This window comes from Melospiza georgiana, chromosome 3 (genome assembly GCF_028018845.1).
Source record: "Melospiza georgiana isolate bMelGeo1 chromosome 3, bMelGeo1.pri, whole genome shotgun sequence".
Taxonomy (NCBI): Eukaryota; Metazoa; Chordata; class Aves; order Passeriformes; family Passerellidae; genus Melospiza; species Melospiza georgiana.
Window position 1 is genome coordinate 57379104 of NC_080432.1, and position 24886 is coordinate 57403989.

At 38.2% G+C, this 24886-nt stretch overlaps 1 protein-coding gene across 3 annotated transcripts in view; it reads right to left on the reverse strand.

Annotated features, from left to right (window-relative positions):
- Positions 1-305: 305 nt before the first annotated feature.
- The window catches only part of ARID4B (AT-rich interaction domain 4B), an 88092-nt gene continuing 63511 nt past the window's right edge, over positions 306-24886 (reverse strand). For 2 of the 3 annotated variants that reach the window (XM_058020774.1, XM_058020772.1), the window contains exons 17-24: positions 18933-19178; positions 12567-12651; positions 11635-11827; positions 9034-10242; positions 7088-7198; positions 4205-4420; positions 2666-2812; positions 306-2078 (exon numbers count right to left, since the gene is read on the reverse strand). In XM_058020774.1, the coding sequence (XP_057876757.1) occupies positions 1948-2078; positions 2666-2812; positions 4205-4420; positions 7088-7198; positions 9034-10242; positions 11635-11827; positions 12567-12651; positions 18933-19178 (2338 nt within the window). In that variant the 3' untranslated portion in view covers positions 306-1947. The remainder of the gene's footprint in view (positions 2079-2665; positions 2813-4204; positions 4421-7087; positions 7199-9033; positions 10243-11634; positions 11828-12566; positions 12652-18932; positions 19179-24886) is intronic. The other variant, XM_058020775.1, reaches the window with a different exon arrangement.

Here is a 24886-nt window from a genome sequence, read left to right on the forward strand (position 1 = left end):
TGTCAGTCTCATCAGTAATCTGTCACTTTGCAGGTGTATTTTGGTCCCCTGAACTACAGCCAGTAGTTTGTTTCAGCTGGCTCTGCCTTAATGATGGGCCATGCTTTCGCCTTCTGCTGAAAAAGAGGATGGATTTGAATTAATCACTAGGAAGACAATAAGGCAAATGCAGGTGCTCTATCTTACCTTTCTATGTCCATTACAGCGTACCAAAGATCATTTGCTGAACTGATTCTGCAGCTTGATGTAACTTTCATGAACACGCTACAGTTGCTTAAATTAACTGTTAGAAACAAAATCAGGGATTCACAAACTATGGCATTTTATTTCAGAGGCCTTTGCTTACATTTGTACAATATATTACATAACTCTCCATTTTCTGCAGAACCTAATATATATTTTATAGCTTTTTTCTATAAGCTTTTCCTTCAATGTCTGTCAACAAATTTTTACAGTCCTGTACAATTCTGAATACTTTGAAACCATTTTCAATAAAATCAGTTATAACCTTAAGCGCACACTACGAAGACTGAAAATGCTTTTCTTAGAAAAGTCAAATGAAAAGGATTCTGACACTCTAGCATCTACAAACAAAATGCTTCAAATTCTTACATGTTGTATTGCCAGAAAACAAAGAAAAACATGCCAGCCCCTATTTCCCCAGGCAAAAGAAGTACACAGAACTACAATTAAAACAGTAAAACAATCTGTACAATAAAGTACTGTGTATTAACAGTGCCAGGTATTAAATAGCTCGAATGAACACTTCCGCAATATACAAATGTCTTACAAAGGTATAGAATTGACAGGAGAGAGCTTGGGATCCATCCAACATAAAATCAATACAAGTGAAAATATTTTGAAGTTGGTTTTGGAATTTGTACAAGGCATTTAAAAAATTAAACATCTACCACTCGGCTAGCTAGTCATTTTAAAAACAACTACCCTTTTGTGGCAGTGTTGGTATCAGCAACCACAAATTATAACCTCACACCTTGCTCCCTCTTGAAGTCCTCTCCTAGAAGCTCGTAATAAAATAAGCATTACAAATGAAATATTTGTTGCTTTAAGGGGAAAAGAAACATTTACAAGAAAACACAAAAATATACCTGTTATAATCCATTATGAATAAATATACACTTTAAACTGGCTGAATACAATCTTTATACATTAAGATTTAATACAGTTTGTTAGCCATTTTCTTTCTTTTTCATAATGTATTTTATCAAAATTAAAAAAAAATACTGTTTTATAGAAAAATGGCAAAGTACAGTAGTTTCATTCCAATTAACGGGTTCTTAAAACCCAGAGTAACCTACTTAAGCCTAATTCAAACCTGTAAACATTAGTCAGTCTTTTTTTTTGTCTTTTAAAAGGAATCCTCATATTTGGTTATCAGGACTGATGTCAGACATCCTACTAACTGCAGGTTTTGAATAGATGTGCTTGACGTATACAATTAAAGCCACTATAAGGTGACTTAGCAGTTAAAAAACAATTAGCTTGTACAAATGAAAATATTTTCAATATTTGTCATAAATAAATGGAAAAATATCAAATGTTCCAGCTTTAACAAAATACCAGGGAATACAGTAAGCCTTACCACATTGATTTAGATCACCCCAACAACTATATACTTATTGTCCTGTCTCTACAGGCAGTGAACAGCCTCCATTTGCCACAGTGGAAGGCCTTCGAGTCACTGGACTTACAATTCCCAGACAAGTTGGAAACAATTATTGCTTGAGGAAAAGCAGTTTGTTGTACTTTTTCTTCATAAAAGTGCACTTAAGTGCAAAGTTAGCTTGTCAAGAAACAACTTTAAATACAAAATAGTGCTTGTCTGAATTTTGTGCCACTGTGCAGTATAAAAAAAAAAAAAAGGAAAAAAAAAAAGAGTGGCCCTCAGCAGCCATTAAGTGCAAAGTGCTTTGGCAAGTCCTGCTGTCACCTGCACTCAACTGACATTCCATTCTGTGATGAACTTGACATAGATGGTTCTGCTAACGTTAACATAACTGCAGCCGTAATGGAACTAGAGGAAGGTGATGAGGAGGAAGATGATGTAGTAGCAGCACCTGTGCAGGAAAAGGAAAACACAGGTTATAGAGATTCATAAATCAAGCAATAAACATGTTTTCCTGCTCAGCAGCAAGCACTGGTACATACTGACTCCAGCAAACAATGCCTTGCAATGGAAAAGACTGGTTTCTTTTCCACTGCCTGGTTTGTGTAGCAAGCACTCAATTTATCTGCTATCCCCTAAAGTCATGGAATAAATCCCTTATCCCAAGGGGAAAGCACTAACTAGGCCCACAAGCAACACTACAGTAAATTTATCTGTAACTTGAGGAAAAATTAGAAGTTATTAATACCCTTTGTTCACTGCTCAGAAAAGTTTATTTTCTGTACATATTTTCCTGCATGAAGTGGTTCTTCCTTAAGAACATTCAACAGATTGCACACCTTGGTAACACTCTTCCCTCTCCACAGTCACTGGGTATCCGATCCTCCTAATGGCCATAAAATACCTGCACACAGCATCTCCCAAAACCCAAACAAAACCACACTCCTGAGGACACACATCTCCCAGCAAATTACCCAGTACCTTAACATAACATGCAATTAAGCCCTCTAAAAGCAGAATTTAGTTTCCAGCACTCACTTTCCCGCTCTTTTTTCTTTAAGCGCTTTCTTCTTCGGTCAATGGAAGCCACCTCAGATTTCAAGGACAGGTAATGTTTCCTGATTTCTTGCAATTTTTCTTGGAGAACTGTTATGCGCTCAGCACTAGTCAGATTTTCCAAGTCAGCTGCAAATGAAACAACCTCTGTTAATTATTGTATTGAAGCATTTCCTAACACTTCTGGATGTCAGTGAAGTGGAAGATACTCCAATCACAGTGATGTGCTTTGGGCTAGCAGACAGCAAAACTAAGAAACAACAGCAGCAGCAGCTGCTCTTTATCACCCCAAATTTGTTCACTTTTTGTTATTCTTTGCAAGATACCGCCATATGCTTTTTGGGGACTTTTTAAGGAACTGGGAGAGGAAAAAGATGCACTCCCTTCTCCATCAGAAGGAAAAGGATAAAAAAAAATAAGAGAAGGGATGAAAACATCAGGGCCAAAAACTAGCTTTGAGCATGCTGCTTTCAGTCCTTGCTGGAGGCTCAGTTTGGCCTGAAACACTGGGAAGGTCAGCCTGGCCTGACTTGTCTTGGTACAAAACAAGCAGGTTACAACAGCAACGTGCACAGCTGTGGGGCGGTTCTGGTGGAGCCCCTGGCATACATGCCATAAGGAAAAACCATACAGGACAACCATGCTGGACATGGCCAGCACAGGAGCTGCCCCTCTGGCTGTCTCCAGATGGGAGATTTCCACAGCATGGCACACAGCAGTGGGTAGCAAAGGCAGGAGAAACCCCTGGCTCAGTCCAGGGAAGCCACACAGGACACACTCCATTCAAAAGCATTTAAGAATCATTTGAACTACTGTGAGGTGCAAAATGCACTACACATCAATCTGTAATGAAGGCAGCACCAAAGTCACAACTATGTTAGGCTGTGGGAAAATGAGGAAAGCTCAAGTGTCTGATTCAGCTACAGCAGGAAATGTGTCAAAGAGCACTCCATAGACCAACTTCTGCCAAGCAACTTCAGCATGTGGAGTGTAGCCAGGGTAAAAAGAAAGGAAGGAGCAAAAGCCCCTCAGATGTGCTGCACCAGGAAAGTGCTCAATGAATCTCAACAGGGCAGTAAGTGACAACAAAGACCTTTTACATTACATACTCCTGAAGAGCACTAGAATGCAACTTGATTGTGAAGAACAAACTGGGAAAAATACGTTTAGAAGGAGACTAATGCTGACATTCAGGGCCGACAAGGAAATTTAAAAAAAACCCCCAAAACAGCAAAGTCAGATTCAATTGGTAAGCTGCACTAATATAAGGGAATTGATAAGCCACTGATCTGTTTTTCAGACAGGCAGATAGATAGGGTCATATAGGATTATGCAGGATCCCTTCCACACTGCTCACCCCTAGCTGGACCAGTAGCTTGACTGAAACAGAGTGGAAGTTCTTAATCCTGGAAATAGCAAACATGTGCTGGTTCAATAATGCAAAATGGATGGGGAAAAATTACTAATTAATCACCCAAGTGTCTGAACTAGAACTAGGTATGTTTTCAAGAAAATACTTACACATCTGAAAGCTCCACTTGTAAACTTTGGGCAAACGATTATTCTGTTCTTTGAGATCAGACTCCTTCTCTCCATTTTTACCACATTTTCCTGGAGACTGTGTTCTTGTGAGTGATTTGGTTTGGTGAGATTTCATACCAGTAGAAACTGATTTTGCTGACTGGGACTTGGACACACTTTCACCAGCAGATAATTCATCACTGTCGCTGCTGTTTGCTGAAGAAACAAAAAGATACTGTTACAAAACAAAGCCCAAACTAAAGCTTGCCAGAAGCAATCTCTGTGCTGATTTTCATACAATGGGAATTTATTTGACCCAAATCCTTTACTTTAAAACAACAGAATCCATCCTGGTGTGGCAGCTTGGCTTGATGCTCTTTGCATCACTGAAGCACAACCAGGTATATAATGGGGACAAAATGAACCACATCTGCCTGCTCATGGGGCTGTACTTTTTCTAGGAGTTCACAAGACTGATTGTTATGGCCCATCTCCTGTTTACCTCTTTCTGACATCAACTTCTAATGCGGTATTCAATATATAAACTTCTATCCCATTTTAGAGCTAACAGTTACAAACAGAATTTGACTGTATTTTTAGGACACATATAGCAGAAATCAGAGCAAACACAGCTTTTTCTTAGCCTTATGTAACCTTTATGTTCATTTTCCTCTACTAAAATCACTATCAATAATATGAACATCTGTGATGTACTCTACAGATTTCTCAGACATGATGATACAATTTTTTCATTTTGAAAAAATATCTTTTGCTGACCCAAAATAGAAGAACTTTACCTCATGCTGAAAAAACTTTAAAGCAACAGGCCAAACTGAACACGGGTTTTTAATCAAATCACTCAAAGGGGAGTAACAAAATAATCTATCTAAAAGACAAGGTTTATGAGTAATGATTGAAAGGCTGAAGTTTTTTAGCATTACTAAAATAAAACTAAGGTGAAAGCAGGCACAAGCAACTGTAATTTAACACAAGTCTAGCAAAGCAGTGGAATAAAATGCCTAGGAAATCTGCAGAATCTCCATTGTTAAGAGTTGTTTATAAAAACACATTGAATTTATATTTATTAAGAAAAATGTATGCCTCAGTTGTACCTGCCCCAGGTGATGACAAAATAAGCCCTGAACCTTTTGGCCTTTATGATCTGGTGATATACACAGGAGCAGCTGAATACCCAAGACATGTAGTGAGAAAGAGCTTGACCAGCTGCTTGTTGGTGTTGGTTTAATGTGGCATTTACATTCTCTGAACAGAGAGATAATTCTCTCAGGTTTTTTCCTAGAGAAGCACAGAGAGGAGAAAACAATTCTTATCTCTACTACTGCTCCTGTTGTTTTGCACATGTGGAATGTGTTAGGGAGATTGTTTACCTGAAGTGATTTGTCAATTGGACTCTGCTGAGGATTGCTTTGTTTCCTTGGCCAATCACTCAAAGCTGTGTCCTGCCTGTCTCGAGACAGTCACGAGTTTTCTTTAGTATTCTTTGTAGTACAGTATCTCTTTAATATAGTATAGTATTAATGTAATATAATATAGTTTTAATAAAGCAGTTGTTCAGCTTTCTGAATCAGTGGAGTCAGATGCCAATCACTCCCTGCATTGAGGGCACCCTGAATTCAATAGTTTAATGCAAAGGCAAAAGCTGAAGCTGCCACACAAGCAGGTTAACAGATGCTCTGGAATTTTGCCAAAAGCTTTTTTTTCCTTCAGCTGAATCACATTTTGTCTATTCATTTTCCTTATTACATCCAGTAGTGCCTGAAGTCTTAACAAAAAGAGCACACACTAATGACTACATGGTAGTAGCTTTGAAGTATCACATACTGATGAAGACAGAGGTTGAGAAAAAGGGGTAAATTCACCAAATCCAAGGGAATAAAGGCAAGGCTTAAAATGGCGTATTGGTTCTGCAAATTCAGTTTGTTTGGTTACTTTAATTTCTGGGGTGAGGGTAGGAATAAGGATTATGAAAGGAGGAGACCAGTAAAATGGAATTAAAAAGGATGAGAAAATATGAAGAGGAGATCAATGAACATGAAAGACAGGTAGGGTGGAAGCAAATACCAGACTAGCAAGACTTTTAGCAAAAGCTGTTAATGGAAAGAGGGAAGGGAAGCTGGGGGAGAGAGAGGAAAAAAAGGCATGGCATATGCTTTTTATCCTTTCTTTAACTCCATTTTTTACAGTTACGTTCCAGGCTTCAATCTCTAGCTGTTTCCTGGTATTTTTTTATTAACAGTGAAATGAAGCAGTAATTGATCTTGTTGTCTCCCAAACACCTGTGCATACAACCCCTAATACACCTCTGCTTTTATTAAGCTGCCCTTACCCAGTACTGTAGTTTCTATTCCAATTAGCTTCTACAACAAAAAAAAAAAACCTGCAAAAGCTGCATTTTTTACTGTAGATGTAACAGCACAGGAAGGAAACAAGAATCTCTATTCTTCTGGAATTATTCTCTCATTTGCTACAGGGTAGAGAAATTAACCTCCAAAATCTCATCTTGCAGGAAATACAGAGTATAATTTCCTTCAGGTCCCAGTCTCCCCTCTAAAGCAGGCAGCTGTCATGATACAGAGATACCTGTCCCAATTCTACCATGTGTAAAATACTCACTCTTCTTTTTTTTCCTGAATTATAAAATATTAAGGAGCTCTTAGAAATAGCCCAGAAATAATACAAGTCATTTAAAACCACTCTGGTGTTTAGGTAGAGCAGTTTCTTCATTTAAACAGTGTTAAGAATTCCCTAATGAGAACATTTTGTCCTAATGCATTCTTTATTAACTGACTTCATCTCCTACAATCAGCTGAACAAATGACACGCTACTTTAACACCTTTTATTTCACACTAAGCTGTACTTACTAGTTTTACTCTTCTTTTTGTTGCTCACAGGTGTTTTGTGGCTTCTTTTCTGCTTTTTTGAGGAGCTGCCTCCTCCCTGAGCATCTTTAAGTCTTTTTTGGCCTGTACAGACTATAATTGGGAAAAGAAAAAAAAAAGAAACAGAATTAAATAAATGCTTGCACTCCTCCCACAGAATACTTCAAAGCTTAAGTTTGTAGACAACAATGCAACTGTTCCTGCCTATGCTTAATGCAGCTCAGTCTTGTACTTATACTGACAAGAGGAGGTGAAAGACAATGGAAGGCAGACGAAGTTTCTTTGCAGAGAGTGCACATGTATGATGATTCCAAATTACTTTCCCCTATGCATCACCAGAATTTCTTTTGAACCACATGGGTTTACTATTTTTTAATACTGTAAATTAAATATGAATACATTTATTAAAAAAGTTATCAAGACCTACTGGGGCAAAAAAATGTTTTTAAAAGTTTGCTGTACTTGAAAGATGTGAGAAAAAAAACCAAAGCCATAATCTGTGATCAGTCATTACATTGACTGAAGGTGTTAAATAAGATCTTAGATCATGTTAAAAAAAAAAATAAAACAACAAGAAAAGAAAGGCAAACAAGGGAAAAATTCTACTGGTATTTGGGACTACAACAGGAAAAAGTTAAAAAGAAACATGGAAGGATTATAGTACATCTAGTAAAAGAGAGTGTTTTAGAACTTCTTCAAACATTGTTTCACAACCATGTGACTTACAGATTAAAAATGACCCCTTGAATAAAACAATTTAAATTAAGGAACCTAATTTTCTGAAACAGGCAACATGCTGACAAAATCAGAGAGGAACGTTAGGTCGAATGCATTTAAAAATACTCTTTTACAATCTTGTAAACTTCTTTCAAGTGGCAATATAAAAAACCCCAAGCAACTTCAGTTCTAAACCTACACAGCTTTAATTAGCAAAGCAACGCAGGTTTATTTATCGAGAGGTACACACTGACCTCTTCCAAACTCTCCCCTTTAAGGAAACACATTTTGTTGTATACTTTCAGAAGATCATTTCCAACAGAACACTGAAGGTAACACAAATTTAAGGGCATTTGGAAAAAAAATAGCTAATTGCTAGCCAAAATCCACTGAGCTAAAAAAACCCACTTCTGTCTCAGGTTTGTACACAAAATGTATTTTCTTGCTGTGTTCATAATTTTTAGCCACTGTGACACAGTGAAAGTAGCTGCACTTTTGATGAACTGCAAAACAGCCAGTCACTTTCAGAAAAAAGCTTTTGGATCTTGCTTTGCCAGCAGTTAAAAAGCAGGCAGCAGTACAGCGACATCATGTGCACAAGTTTTTATTATCCTCCACTCTCTAGTGGTTTCAGGAAAGGAACTTCAATCCAAAAAATCACATATGAAAGTGAAATATAGCTGAAAAGGTCAATGCTTTTATCAGCTTGTCTTGAATCTTATGAAGTTAATGTTCTAGAAAAATACAAATTAGAAATGACTGCCTAAGCACCCTAACAGCAAGAGGGCTTTCTCCCCCAAAACAAACAACTTACAGAGAATGAAATCTTATGCAAGAAAAGCATCTCATGCTTCTAAGGACAGTGCTGAAACTGCTTCCATCTTGCTACAGTAAGTGTTCCTTACACAAGGTATTACAGTTTGCTTTGGGCTTTTTTGCCACATCCAGTACAAACTTCATTCTTTTATCCTTTGCCCCTTGGTGAAACCATCACAATTTCAAACAAAAAGCCAATAAACTTGCTGGCAGATTACATTTTACTCACGAGATGATTATGCCATTTCCACACATCTGAAATGGACAGCAGGCTACTACTTCCTGCAACAACTAACTTCCCTGCACCATAATCAAAACAGAATGAAAACACATCAGCAATGTTAGAAATAAGAGCTGGTTAGGTTGGAGACAGTTCTGTTTGCCCTTTCCTTTACCTTTTTCAGCATGCTCTGGCTCTGGTTGATTACTACTACTGGAGCTGACGCTGGCATCAAAACCTGTTGGAGAAATATTTCCCTCAGACTGGAGGTCTTGCAGCTCCCCTGCCACACTGTCCACCTCTATTGTGCTATCTGTTTCACTTTTGATGCTTCGTATCTCTTCTTGATTCGGTGGCAGCGTCTCAGAGACAGTGACACTGGACTGATGTCTACTGGACTCTGTCACAGTTACAGAGGAAGGTGACTCAGGAGTTGTAGGAGGCGTATTTAGCACGGAATTGCTGCCGCTGCTTGGAAATTCAACCTTCTTCTCACCCACTTCAGTCGGTTTTTCCTCAACAGGTTTAACATCCACACTTGCTGGCAAAGACTTTTCAAGTTCACAGTTAGGCAGAGAAATGCCTTCTTCTGCAAGAGTCTGAAGCTGCTCCTCTCTCACAGCATCCTCGGGAGCAGCGTGTGGAGGAGAAGCGGCAGCCTCAGTGTCAGAGTCTGAGAACAGCTCCTTCAGCGTCTTCTTCGGCCACTGCCCTTGGATACTTGACCACACATCTTTTCGATCCTTTGCTCTGGTGTTCTGAAGTCTTTCATCAGAGTTGTTTAGAAGCTTTATTCTTTTCTCTCCCACTTCAGAAAATCCGGAGTAGAAAGTACTTGTCCGTAACGATTTCCTTTTCTCCTCTAGTCCATTGTACTTTTTCGTTGGAGTGATTTTCAGTTTAGATTTGTCTTCCTCATCTTCGTCTGAGGAGCTGTTACTGCTGTTTTCTAAACTAAGGGAGTCTTTGTTTTTGGACTTCTCATCCTTTCTGTTAGGTGACACGGTCTTTAAGGATTCCTCTGCAACACAGTGTCTTCGCTTACCACGCTTCACTTGTGGTTTTGCTGTTTTATCCACCATCTCCTTCTTCCCATCCTTTCTCTTCTTTGTGGCTTCATCTTCTCCATCGGAGTCACTAACTTCAGATAACTCTTCCATCTCTTTCCGCAATCTTTCAGGAGACTTGGACACAGACTTGGGCAGCACTGCATCTGTAAGAGCTTTAGTTTCTTCTGGGAGGGATGAACCGCTCTGTTCTTTCAGACGGAGTTCACTTTTATCTTGGCTCACGGCCTCGGGCTGAGAGTCCTCCTTGCCATCGGCATGAACATTCGGGGCACTTTGGTCATCTTCTTGCTCACTGTCATCAGAACTTTCAGAAGCTAATTAAAAACAAATCCAAACAAAACAAAAACAAAACAAGAAAAGTTTGTCTTGATTCTGATTACAAAGAATTACTGAGAAACACGAAACAAAAAAAACAACTAAAGAAAACTGTACAGATATGAAGACATGCTACAGAGATCTAGCAGTCTCTCTCTTAAATGGTACTTCCTGAAGAGCTCAAAAACTCATGGTATAATGGCTAGATTAGAAACTAGGAAGATTCTCTGTTATACATCTCCAGGAATTTCTGAACAGGTAGAGAAAGTATAGAGTGCATTAATCCATAAAATACGAACTTCTGCACCCAAACCAGTAACTGAAGATGCCCTTACATATTTCTTATGGGTGACAAATACTACCTTTATCTGCCTTTTTTCCAAAGCTCACAACACAGACATCATTTTCCCTGGAAAATCCAGAGTCTAAAGGACAGAACAACACCACACACACTGGATACTGTCTAACAAACCAACCAACCAATCTGATCATCAGCCTGGAAAAAAGGAAGCGAAAGCAATAAAGAAAGGCACTTAGGGAAACAAACGGACAAGAAGAATGTAGGACAACTGCAAGAAAATTCAGGGTCAGCAACAAAGAAACTGAGAGAAGAACAAAGATATATAATCCCAAAGGTATCAACAGCAATCTCATCCAGCGCAAAAAGATACAGATTCAAGGAGAAACTCAGGAATTGGCTCAAATATATATATATATATATATATACTCCTTGATTTGTAAAGTTAATTACAGATTAATTATCACACTAATAGTATCATCACTAATTGGTTTTTGTTTCTCATTTCCTAAGGAAAAGAAGCATTATAGATTATGCTGATTGTTATTCTACCAACAGTTTTGGAACTCAGTGGCCAGTGTCAGCCAAGTTCAAATAAACTGGAATGATAATTACATACACACAGCTTCCACAAAAGTTTGTGGTTACTCAAACTACCTATACCATACATGATTTCCTTCTCTGGAAGCATGCTCTAAACTAAGAATGAAGAGATGCAAGTAGGTATTAAAATGCTGCTGTAAATGAGTGGGCAGGGGAACACAGTGCTAGCAACAGACACGCAGATATCAATAATGGGTACTATAGCTTAGGTAAATCAAAATTAAACATTTAAAAGTTAGATAGGAAGCAAAAAGCTCTATATCAAACAAACAAACAAAAAAAAGGATGGCAACACAAAAGGTAATGACCATTAACACACTGAATTCACAGAAACTTCCAACACTGCTTTTGTCCACGGGTTATTTCTGAAGATGATGGTATAATTAGCCACATAGACTCAAGCATTTAGTTGCATCAGTTATTCTATGTTGTCATTTACTCCTGTTTAAAGGCCATTTGCAGAATTAGAAAAAGCTTTAAAGTACAGTACCTTGTAGCCCATTAATGATAGAAGTAATTTCTATTGATTTAACTGGAGCTTGTTCAGTATTTTTGGCTTCGGTGCTGTCAAGTTTGGACCCAGTCTCTGGTGATGCGCTGGTGTGAAAGGGGGGTTTCGACAAACGTCGCAGTTTGCAAGGTTTAGGAGAATACTTCTCTTCCTTCTCTCTATCAGTTTTATTCTAGGTGAAAAAAAGACATAAAAACTCTTCTGATTGGAGCACACATCTTATAATGGATTACAATTAAACCATGCTTACAGTTATCTTAAACATTCAATCTGTAGAGGAAAGCTCTCCTCTTTGTTTCAAGGACTACAAACACCTTCCTACACTTCATGCCAAGACCTTTCTACTGAAGACAGGGACTTTGTCAACAATAAAACAAATGGGAAAACAAACACAACTAGTGCTTGAGGAGAAGTGGCACTGCAGCATGCCAGGCTCAGCAGTGGCAGAAGGAAAAGCTTCCTTGCAGCCCACTGTCCAAGAAATATGTCATCATCTAAGCTTAAATATCAGTTGTGGAAGAATTAATTTTGAAAAAAATCTTGGCAATAAAATTAGAGTCCCATGCACATGGACTAGTCCATAGATTGGCACTGCAGAATCAGAGAGATCTCAAATTTCACCCCCCTCAAGCTGGCTCCCAACACTGACGATAATCTGTATCCTCCTCATTTGATTTCTGTACATTTAATTAAAAATTCAGGAAAGAAGGAAAGGAAGCCTCCCCTCCTCACCTCAAGGAGCAAAGCCAAATTCATGATGAAAAGACTTCCATGTTTAAAAGGCTATCAAGTTGCTTTGCCTGATAAGCATTTGTAGGCCAATCAAAAGGTCAGGAAGGGAGGCAAGGATTACTTAACTATGTATCAAACTAACACAGGGAGCAACAAGAGAGAAAAGGGAGAAAAACTACCTTTATTTTCTTTCGATGCTTAATTTTTGGTACATTTTTGTCAGCTGGTCTCACTATCTTGTCTGCCTTTATCCACTCATCATACCTAAAGAGAGAAAGAAATCATACACATTTATCATTTTAAGCAGGTAATCACATCACAGTAGAAATTTAACTGAGGAAAAACAGAATTAGCAGCTATATAAAAACAGAATTGGAATTTGAATCAAGTAATTTGTGGAATTCTCAAGTCTGTGAAGTTTCAGCTAAGGTTAAGAGCATTAATGTCTTTTTACACTGAGGGGTAAATGCAAAACCTATTTTCCAGTCTGCACAGAACAGCAGAAATCCATGTATGCAGGTAAAAAAACTACCTGAATGAGAAATCTGTACTGACCTCTAAAAGGTATATTCCTATTTACACACTATAAAACCTTAACAATGAAATAAACAACAATAAAATAAAATAACAAAATAAATCCTTTCAACTACATAAAATGTGACCAGTTAATAAAAATAAACTCTTTTGATCCTGAGTGACTGCAAAAAGTTATCTGGAGTGAGTAATACTTTGGAGTCACCAGCTTTGAGTCACTGACTTCACAGGGACATTTTTCAGTTCCCTTTCTGTTAAAGGTTTCCACTTAGCATCAGAGTGATGCAAGACAAAAATATACTAAATAGCACCAATATATTAACAACAGGCATCTTGTTATTCAAGACTGGACCTGTTAAGTACAAATCCAAGACCAAAGAAGTACATTCTTAGTAAGAATAGACTGTAACTATGGTACTGGGCTTGCCAGATTGTGTATTTCTGAAAAAGTCAAGAGTCATTTAATATTTTTTTTCCTCCCGATAACAATAAGCTGCTTTACTACTTAAACTGTAAAATCAAGAACCATATGCATAACAAACAGTTCAATTAAAAATTAGTTGGTATTAACTTTGACCTGAATGTACATATAAACAAATTTTGATCCTTCTAGGTAAATGTAAAAATAGAAGGGAAAAAATCAACTTTAAAAACCCAAAAACTCGTACAAGATGGAGTTGAGCACAATCACCATGCTGGCTTTCCAGCTGGGCTTACTTGATCATAATTTTGATATATGACTACTGACACAGTCCTAATTCAGCTTCTTTGCAATCACTGTCAATTATATTCACAGTATTGATATAAATTAAAGATATTTAGTGAGAAACATGCAAGTTTCCAACATGCTTTCCTACATATTATAAGTTATGATCTATAGAAGAGATTTCAGAAGCTAAATACTGTATTCTACTAACTTAAATGTGACATAATAATGGGTGAAAAATGAAATAGCAGCAGTCTGAAACACAGCTTTCCAAAACAAATTTTTTCTGCTTTTTCAGTTCCAGGTGACAATAAAAACCACAAAATCTCACAGCAGACCACGCAGACTGTGATACACCACAACTGTCTACACTGCTGCAGACACCACTGCCATTGTACTGTTACACTGTCATTAGCAGGTGAAATGTCAGTAAACAGGTTCAAAACTGAAATACAATTCTGCAGAGTACTTGCTCATATGGAAAATCCCATGTTCTGTGAGACTGGGAAATCTTATTTGAAGCAATCTTTCTTCAAGACAAAGACATGTTTTGCCCAAGGAATACCATGAAGTGCCTGCCAAATGGACTTTGTGACCCAGAGAAATGCAGGAGTATTTTATTAGATCTAAATACATGCAGGAAAACAGCACTAGGACCTGACAAACACATGGTGAAAAGTGAGGATTCTGACAGTGTCCTTTCTGCCTCAGCCACATTGCTAGAATACCAAATTTGTATTCACTCATTCTTATGCATCTCCAATAAGAAATTAATCTTCCTCCTATGCAAAGTCTGTGCACAGCCCACACTGTCTGAGATTCACAGCAACTGCAGTGCCTGCTGGGGCAAGAGCTGACAGACATGGGGGCACACTGAACCAAAGGAGAGAAGTGCAGCATCTGAAGAGAACACCTCTGCATGCCACAGAGTCCTAAACATCACAGACTAGAAACAGTGGTCATGCAAGCCCTCATCTCAAGCAGCACAAATTGAAACACCAATGTGTGACAGTCACAGTTGCTGGCCAGAGCCCATCCTGCTTTACTCCTGACTGCACCCAAACCAGCAGGCAGACCCTGCAAGGAGGCCACAGAAATCTTCCATCTTCTCCAGGGACTCAGCTGCCCCACACTTCACACTTTTGCATCACACAGCTCCTTTCACTACTCACATATCAGATACATATGGTTTGTCTAAACCTAAACTGGACCCCAGGCTCAAAGAGATCCTGCAAAAAAGATACATTCCAAGCCACAGCTGACAACCTGACCCTAAATTACATTCTCCTCCCCTGCAAGGAGGAGAAGCACCCTGAAAGCTGCATCTAAAATGGGGTGTGTGACTCAGACTTGAGCCTCTTTTCAGAACTGCACCTGCTAACATATGAACACTTACTTCATCACTAATCTTACTTTGGACAGACTGTTCACAAAACAAAATTAACCCAAAAATATTAGCAAAGAAGTTCTTCAGCTCTCATTACAAGAAGCATGTACTTTCAGAGAACCTGGGTTGTCTTACTGCAGTGCTGTCTTTCACATGTACTTGCCTCACCACCCTAAAGTGAGCAGATGAGAGTGGGGAGGAAGGAGAAAATATGGGGAGCTGCTCCTAAAAGAGGTGACACAGATGTCTTTGAAAATCAAGACGGGGGATTTAATAAGGAATTATTGTTTACTTATTTTTTTAAACCAGGCTTCATATGAAATCCTGGAATGTTTTCATAAAGAAAATCCCCTTGCCTTACCAAAATGAAGACAAGGAAGAGCACCTTGCATCAGAGTATGTACTGATACTGTTACATTCACAGGCACTACTTGCAAGATAAAATGCACCACAACACACACTCAGAGGCTGCACAGTTGATCTTCCACACCAGTACTAGAGGAGAAACAAGGAAGAAAGCACACGTGTCCAGACTAGAATTATAGTAGCAAAGGTAGCCCTTTTCTCAGAAGGACAAGTGACCTCAACGAGATAGCAAGTCTTGGCAAATTCACTGAAAATGTCCGGTATACTATCTGTAGCTGCTAAAAGGGGAGAACTATTTTTTTTTTCTGTGATCAAAGAAAGGAGAAAAACTAGTCTGATACTCAAATACTGAGATATTAGATGGTGATTCTAGCTTGCCTAATTTCTTTTTCGTTTTTTTTTTTTTAATAATCCCTTCCTTGCCCCTCATTACTCTCCAAGACCAGAAATTTTGCTGCACATTTAATTTCAGTGGTTGACAGCAAAGTAGAAAATTTGTATATGAAATAATCTTTCAACAAACTTAGACAGAAATCAGTATTTTCACATGCAGATTTCTGAAGGAAAGAAGTGTTGAAAATAATAAGTCTTAGCTTTAAACATTTGAAACATTCAAGAACAACATGTCTTGTGATATTGTACCATGACACACGGTTCCATCAATCTAAATGCTTTTTAAATATGCACCCTCTAATTACTGGGAATACACTGCAGAAGAAAGTCACCTCAAACACACAATGAACTGTTCTTTGCACTGGGAGCTGAAGATTAAAATTACAACAGAAGGAACTGGCACCATAAGCCCCAAAGAAGTTTAAGTTACATATAAAGCAAATACGTATTACACGTAATTCAGAACATCACTGTTCTGTCAGAAGTTTCTCTGTATTTCTCTGGTTTTTCTGGTAATATGTGGTAACATAAACAGGTCCCTCTAAGAGGGTAGAGATTTCTACCATTCCCTTTGACTACAAGTCCACTGAACACTACCATTCAGAGACCTTTAACAGGCACACACATCACCTGAATCTCAGAAGGTAACAACAAGATCCTTTAGCATAATACTGTACAGCTTCTCCACTTTCTATTTACTCTTAAATAAAAGTTCCACAGTTCTTAATGTCACTGTTCCAGAGCATTTAAAAAAAAACCCAACTAATGAGGATGAGTATCAAGTTTACCCACCATCATTCCAAGTACCCTAAGGAATGTGAGCATGCCCACACAAACAGTTATTCTGAATTCCAGACTGATACTGAAATTACCTTGTGATAAGAAACATTAGTAGCTATTTAGGACTTCTGCTCCAACTTATGAGTTAAAAGAACAGGCCATTAAATGGCATACCTGACCAAAAGGGGAAACAGGAAATTCAGCTTTAAGGAGCAGAAGAATGATAGAATTAAAAAAACTCTGGATGATGAGCAAATCCTAGTTCAGTACATCCCCTTACTGTACACAGAGTATTTGTCCCTGCTAAGTAATCTACAATGAATAAGGAGAGGAGGGAATTGCTTCCTACTCAGCTAAGGCAGTTGCTTTTCCAGGTTGTCACTTACTGAAAGCCAAATCAAGCTGTTACAGCCTACAAGACTAATCCTCACAATACTAAACTGTCAAAGTGTTTAGATGCTGGCTAAAGCTTACACACACTGTCAAATCCATAAATTTAAGTAATTTTACATGTATGAAAAAAAAATTGACCACATTTAGCAGAGTCCATGCACAGTCCCATAGCTAAACCTCAATCACTCATGTATTTTTCAGTGAAGAATCCAACTCCCCCCCAGACCTTTTCAAAGGGCTCTTCTGAAAACCAGGTAAAAATATAAACTCAAGTCCTGCTGCCAGAAAGACCAAACAATCAACAGTCCTTACTTCTCAAATGAGTTCAAGTTAACTGAAAGTGCTTTTATTGTCAAACATATCCTAGTCACAGAAATAATGCCTCTGACATCAATCTGCAGATTTGCTTAAAATGCAGCATTAAAAATTTAGAATCTTGATTTCTCCTTTAAGAACTGGGGTGCTGGAATCTCCAAGGTGAAGAAGACTCATTTCTGACTTCTCATTTCTTCAGATTTGAAGCAGAACTGCTCAAGTAAAATTCTCATCATCTCACCTCACAGCACGGATAACGGCATGATATTTGCTCCAAAGAAAAATAACTTCTATGCTTACACGTGAATTCCAAAACAAGAGTTTAAAAGCAAGAAACCTCTTGGAATGGTACACACAGTAGTCTTCAGTGAGTAGGATGAAAATTTCGGCAAACTGCACTCCAAGGGAGTCCTCCTCAATAAGAACTGGACCAGAACGCAAGTCACACCCCAGCTCCCACCTTGAGCAGGCTGCATCTCCCCTCATCTCGTGACTTCACAGCCCACTATGCTCACAGATGTTGCCTGAGGACAGTTTATGTCAGATCCTATTCCTGTAGATCAATGTAGATCAAAATTCTACAGAAGATCGGTACCAAAACTGGCAAGAGCAAGATTCCTCCTCGGCAGCAGCACCTGGAAATCACCAGGCCTTCATGCAAGGAGGTGAATTCAAGGCAGCAACAGAAGCACTGCACTTCTCTGTTACCTTTGCTAGCAGATCTTGCTAGAACTGAATAAATGGCATTTGTCCTGCCCTCTTGGCCAGAGGCAGGATGACAGATGAAGGTTATGAGAACCTCAGCTTTCCCAGAAAAGGAAAAATAAGAAAAAAGTACCTCAGACTTGTCTCAGACTTGTCGAGTTTTTTTTTTTTACAGACAGTAATAAAGTTTAAAAGGTAATATTTAAGGACAATGAGCAATTACATGGAAACTGAGGAAAGGAGCAGATATGTTTATAAGCCGCTAAAAAATTTTAGTTTTCTCCATTGTTTTCAAAGTTGCTTCAAGTTTTAAATAGCAAAAACAATGTCCAAAATAGCAACAGAAATACTTCAACTTATTTCTATTAATGCTAGACTGAAGACAAAAAACCCCATATGCTCCCACTTGTATTAAAGAAAGCATAAGAAGCCACTAGGCTAAGAAGAGTCTGGCTGGGGAGGAGGTGGGGTAGGGAGGATAGATATAAGATCAGATGAAATGCAGTTACTTGCTGTGCACTTATTTGCCACTAAGAATCTTGTTGTTTTCCAGTTAAATATCCTGTACACCAGCAACAGGGTGCTGTTGCTGTGCTTCCCTGACAAGAGTGAGCTCCCTCAGCTAAATGCACTACTCAAACACTGAATCAGAGAAAATCGGCTTAAGAGAGCCAGAGGAGGAACCTGAAAAGAGAGATGTATCACTTGCATGGGAAGATCTAAAAGTAAGATGGGGACCAAATGAAGCCTTCTTTGAACAAGTGATTTTAAGATGATTTTCAAAGTAACTAAAGCCCTGCATTTATATAGTGTTAAAAATCTAAGTTTCATACAGTACAACGACCTTCACAGAACACCAATACTGAAAGTTTAGGATTCCAGATGTCTATTAATTTAGTTTTTAAAATTCATAAGTGTATTTGAGAAGTAATTCAAGAAGTAATCACTAACTAAAACTCAAGTTACCTCACGTTCCATCCACAGTAGTGCACCAAGTAAAGGACTTCTCCACCTTCGATGTCAGAATCTTTAATACTAGCTTCATACATTTTTTGATTTTTCCCTCTTCCATACCGCACTTGGACTTTCATGCCTGGTGGATAGCATTCAAACTCTTCTTCCTCATTGTTATTGTTGTCTTCTTCCTCCTCCTCCTCTTCGTCCTCCTCTGCTTCTTCTTCATCTTCATCTTCTTCCTTATTCGTGTCATCTCTTGAAAGGTTTAAAAAATTGTAGAGTTAATATGAGATACTTCATAAGCTTTTCAGTTCCAAACCACATATATTGATAAATATTGTGGATGCATTAGAGAGTGGGAAACAGGAGGCTCCAAATATGAGAAACTGTACTACAGCTGAGTAATATCAGCAAAATAGGATATAGCAACACACACAAAATCCAGTGACTGTAAGGTGCAAAAGTGACTAAAAGAAAAAAAATTCATCAAAATCTTTATGAGTAGAAGTTGTTCAAACTCATCTTTATGATTCTTGCATGCAGTCTCTTTGTTTAAATATAATTTTCTCACTTAAAAATTCTTTTCAATATAGAGAAAATTTCCTAAATTATCTTTTTTAACCTACAAGTTTTACAAATGCTTCTTGAAACTTGCTTCTCAAAAAAACCCTTCTTTTATTACAATACATGAACCCTATCTGAACAGCTTGAAATTATTGTGTCCCTAACCAGATTTTGGACAAAAAAAACCCCAGCACCTTATGTGACTGTATTAGCAAATTAAACAACCTGTGCTAATTTATGACCTTGTCACTCCTTGCCAATTACACCAAAAGTATTCTAAATATGTCAAACTTGCATTTAATTGCTATATAAATACACAGGCAGGTGTTCACTGCTTTCAGAAGTAAGCTTATTTTGAACGCATTTTTAGATATTTTGGACCAATTTTCAGAAGCAGTAAGAACCTACAAATCTTCCTAGTTTCAGTCAATGGTAGCTACAGGCTGCTCGGTTATCTGAAAATTATCTGCAATCAGCTTAAAGAGGCAGACTAGATTAAAGAAGTTAATGGGGGAAAACCTTCTAATCTTAATTAGACTTATAAAGCAGCATTATTGGCCCTTGTACCATTCTAATCACACACTCTGTGCAACACAGAACAGACTTAGTTGCTAACTAAATTCACAACAACTGCAGACTGCCAATAATTAAAAAACCTGAAAGATGGAAGAGGTATGTTTGGATATCTGGATAAGAGAGAACATAAGCTCCAAGTCTGATTCACACCAGTATTTTAGTTAAGCCTACAAACAGAGAAGTCTGTATTAATAATCTAAACCTTTCCATAACATTTTCAGTAGAAAATACTCAGATAAGCCAAGCTACCTTCTCTCTGCAAAAGGATGCTCCTTTGCAGATGTAAAACTGCAGTATTACTACCGAATGAGCTGGCAAAAAGTAATTCAGGACAATATGCTAAATTCAACTGTAGTACAACCACACTGATTTAATAAAATTACTTCAGAAATGAATGTTGTCACATATATATATATATATATATATATGCAGAGACACACTAAATATACAAATACATATATATATACACACACATGTGCATACACACTGAGACAAAGGCTAAAGAAATCCCTATTTGTCTAGTACACCAAGTCCCAGAAGACATATCTATTCACGTATCTATGGCATGAACTGTACAGTATAATTCTAGAAGGACAATATTTTAATTTTATTTTTTATGTATATATGTATGTATATGTGTAAATATACACACACACAAAGTCTCAGCCTTCCAGGAGATATACAGACAGACAGACAGATATAGAACTATATACTTTCAGTGAACCACTTTGCTAGTGAAGTTAAAACCATCAGGGTTAAAAATGCAACAAGAACAAACAAGCTTTGAAAGCTCACTTATGGCAAAATTTACTCCCCAAGGAAATCCGGAAAAAAGGTGCCCAAAGATTCAGATGAAAAATCCCTGAATAGAACTCCACAGCTAACAACAAAAAGCACCAACTAATAATTTAAATTAAGTTATACTCTCTGCTGCACTAAACAAAAACCACTAGCCAATTTCAGTACAACAAGTATTATAATACAAAAGTTTAAAATATGGGATCAGAAGCAGAGCCACCACCGCTCCAAGAACAAGAAGAGCTTTTGATTTTCCATTACTAAGTACACTCCAAAACTGCAGTGAACTGAATTCTGCCTTTCTACTTTTTTCTCTCCAAGGTCTAGGGGCACAATCCTTAAATGCTGTCTGCAAAGTAAAGTATGCCTATGCTGGAGATTCAGGGTTTTCCAGACCCTGGTAATTATGGTGCCAGTGGCTTTTCAAAAGCTGAACAAATTTGGAGCCTCTCCCATCTTGGTGTTCCAACACATCCTACAAAGATTCCATGAAAATACCAGAAATTGGTTCCTTCTGGAAGAGATGTGTGAAACCATCATAGTGAGTAACTTGGATGGTCAAGGAGATGGGAACAGCACGCTGAACACAGGTGGAGGGCATGTCAAGAAGCAAAAGCAAAATGGCAGCAGAGATGGCTGCAATTAAAAAGTGTTCTAAGGAGTGACTTGGTTAGCAATCATAAGCTTGAGGTTTTTGGAAACCAAACAGAAGCAAAGAACGTTCATCATTTTGGAGCAGAAAAATCCAACACACTCATAGAGCTCCTGGAACAAAAAAGCAACAAAAAAAACCCCAACACAAAACCCAAGAACACATACCAACAGTTGCATGGAAGATATTGTCTTATAATGCCATAAATAGTTCAAATCTGGCAGTGCAGACAAAGGAGAAGCTGTGACTGCCACAAAAGTGAGGTTTCTAAGAGGAAATTGTGATTGTAGGCATCCAGTATGCACAGTCATAACTTCATTAGTCCATGTATGTATGCGTGAGATCATTGGATTTTCTTCAATGCTGTTTAGTCAAAATCCCATTTGGGGGAAGGGCAAAAAAAGAGAAAAGAAAAAGAAACAAACCTCTTGGCAGCAGACAGTAATTGTCAACTTAAAACGAGTACCAAGCAATATCTACCACAAAGCTGCAACAATTTGAACAACCCCAGCAGCAGCTGATGAAACAAGGCAGCAGCAGATGTACAGGAGACACAGCAATACAAGTGTAACTCTGTTCCTGAATCCAAAGTATTACCAGAAAGCTTATCAGGACTCAAAGGCACTACAAATTACAACCACAGACTAAAAAGAATACCCTCACCCCATCTCACAAGGACTGGGAACATAAACATTCAGAAGCAAGAAATGAATGAATTAAAATGCAAAACTATTTGTTAATAAAGTAAAACCATTAAAATATTTAGAACATACAAATATTGCTTATCATTAGTTTCAAAGGACAAGGCAACATCCTCAAAAGGCTAAAACCACACACAGTAGGTCACTCTCAGTCAATATAAAGATTTAACACCAACAAGCCCATGATTAAGTGTATTAACAACCGGACGTGGTTAACAAATGAAACACTGCTGCTCTCACACCACTCAAGAAAATGCAGCATCATGCAAATCTCCTTCAGCCCACACTCTCTGGCACTAAACACGAGCTGTTACAAAGCCAAGGTGAAACCTATGAAACAGTGTGATTTGGAACATTACATCTGCCTCCCAGAATTCCTGTTTTGCAGCAAACCTAACCCTACTCCAGTACACTTCCCCTGATGCACCAAACTGGTACACACAGCAGGTGAGGTGGCACATGCAAGATTATTTTTTCAGGGGTTATTCTAAAATTTGAGGAAGCAAGATTATTTCAATTATTGGCTTAATTAAGTCATTACAGTTAATTGAATCACCAGCAGAAATAAACTCTAGTATAATTGATACTTCAAGATTAGGAATTAGCTTCTATTTTAGTTTCCTGCTTATTTTTTTCCCCTTTTCTCATCCTAGAGCATAATTTAACCTCTACTTTTCATACTACAGAGCTGAAAGATGTTCAGTCTCTTTTCAAATTGCCAATCACAGATGTGATGGTGACTTAAGGTCTGAAAGATGTTCAGTCTCTTCTGACTGAAAGATGTTCAGTTTCTTTTCAAATTGCCACTCACAGATGTGATGGTGACTTCAGGTCACCAAGTGACCTTAAGTTTTAAGGCAGAGAGGTCACTGAAACCTTTACTCATGCCATGATAATGGAATCTCATCTTTAATTCAACAAAATAACACATCTCCAAAAATCACCAGTATTTGTCTACCCTCTCGGTCTGGTTTTGGCTGGGATAGAGATTTTCTCTCCTTGGTAGCACAGTGCTCTGTTTTGGATACACCAGGGTGGGAGGAGAGAGTCAGTGGTTGCACGCTACATGACTGCCAGTTGGTTTGAACCACAGCACCCCTGAAGTAACAATGAAAATCTGAAAATAAAAGTCCCAGGGACTTCTGTCTGCACACAGAAAGCTGGAATAAATGCAGTTGGGGTCCCTTGTCCCAAGGCAAGGGGAAGGCACTGCCTTGATCTGAGTCACACCTGAGTGTAGTACAGTCCACTTCAATCATGCAGCACGTTGGCTGTGATCAGTGTGCTCCTCTGCTGCCAGACAGGTGACAGGACCTCACGTGATCACTTCTCATCACTCAGCCACGTGCTGAAACATTCATCAAAAGGATAAAAAGTGGTTCCAAAGTCTGACTGAAGAGCACAGCCCCTCCTGTTTTTACAGCACTGGTTCACATTCGCCTTGGAAGCATCCAGTATCTGATGAGTGTTTAAAGACTCTCCCACACATGTAAGCCTTGGTGACAGCCACCATGGTTAATAACCTACACAGTGACCATTTGCTGTGTAAAATATGATGGCAGAACCACTTTTCCCAAATCAGATGTCTCCCTTCCATTCAATACAAACAGCTAGTACACTTACACTGCCACTCTACACTTCATTATTGTGTCATCTGCAGCTTATTGCTTTATCAAAAGCAGTCATTACATGTATGTATGTATCAGTCTGGATTCTATATTAAGAAAAAACAATCAATTAGACTGTTTCTGAAAACATGACTATGCAATGAACTTCTTTCCTCATACAAAGCCAGTTGAAATACATAAAAGAACACACATCACAAATAAGAGCACTGAAATATATTCCTATAAATAAAACTACTAAGTATGGTTCTTACAGGCATTTTCCTTTAGCATACACAACAACAGTTTAAAATTCTGAGCATACGTTTACACTACACAAGCACTGAACATGGCACATTGTTCTCCATTCTCCCAAGCTAATCAATTCCACATAAATTCGAATTAAACTGGAGAAAGCTATCTCAATATATAGTTCTCAACTCTTCAGAAGCTAAGAGATATGCCTTTTATATCAAATATTCTGCACTCCAAAAGATTCTAACCTTCTTGCTACCATTTCAGATCCACCACCACAATGATGTGTCATTTCAAGAGATAAGGACCTGAAGAAAACATTGTCTCTAACAATGTCTTTCTCCTATACATGAAATGAAGCTTCTGACTATTATATAAGCCCACTGTAAACTGCTTTCAGAAAATCCCTAACTGGTGTTATCAGAAAATTTAACTCTTGTACAGAAAGTTTCAGTAGCAGCACAGGCACAGCAAGTAGATCTCTTACTCCACAGGGGCAATACCCCTCAGCAAAATCCTTCACATGAAACCATGCCCATCTTGACTTAGTTTCCAACTACTGTTTTTTTATTCCTAGTCCCCTCCTACGGCTTACAGGAGGGAAAATGTTACTACTGCATGAAAGATGCATGTTAACAGCTTTAAGATTAAGATTTTTCCCTTGCACGTGAATGAATGGCTGATAGTCTTAAACAGAATTAAACCAAAGACTAAATGTTTAGCATTTTCACCTTATGATATTGTCAAAACATGATGCTACCAGCTACCAGAAAACCACACCATAAAGACCTAAACCATCAGTATCAGACAACC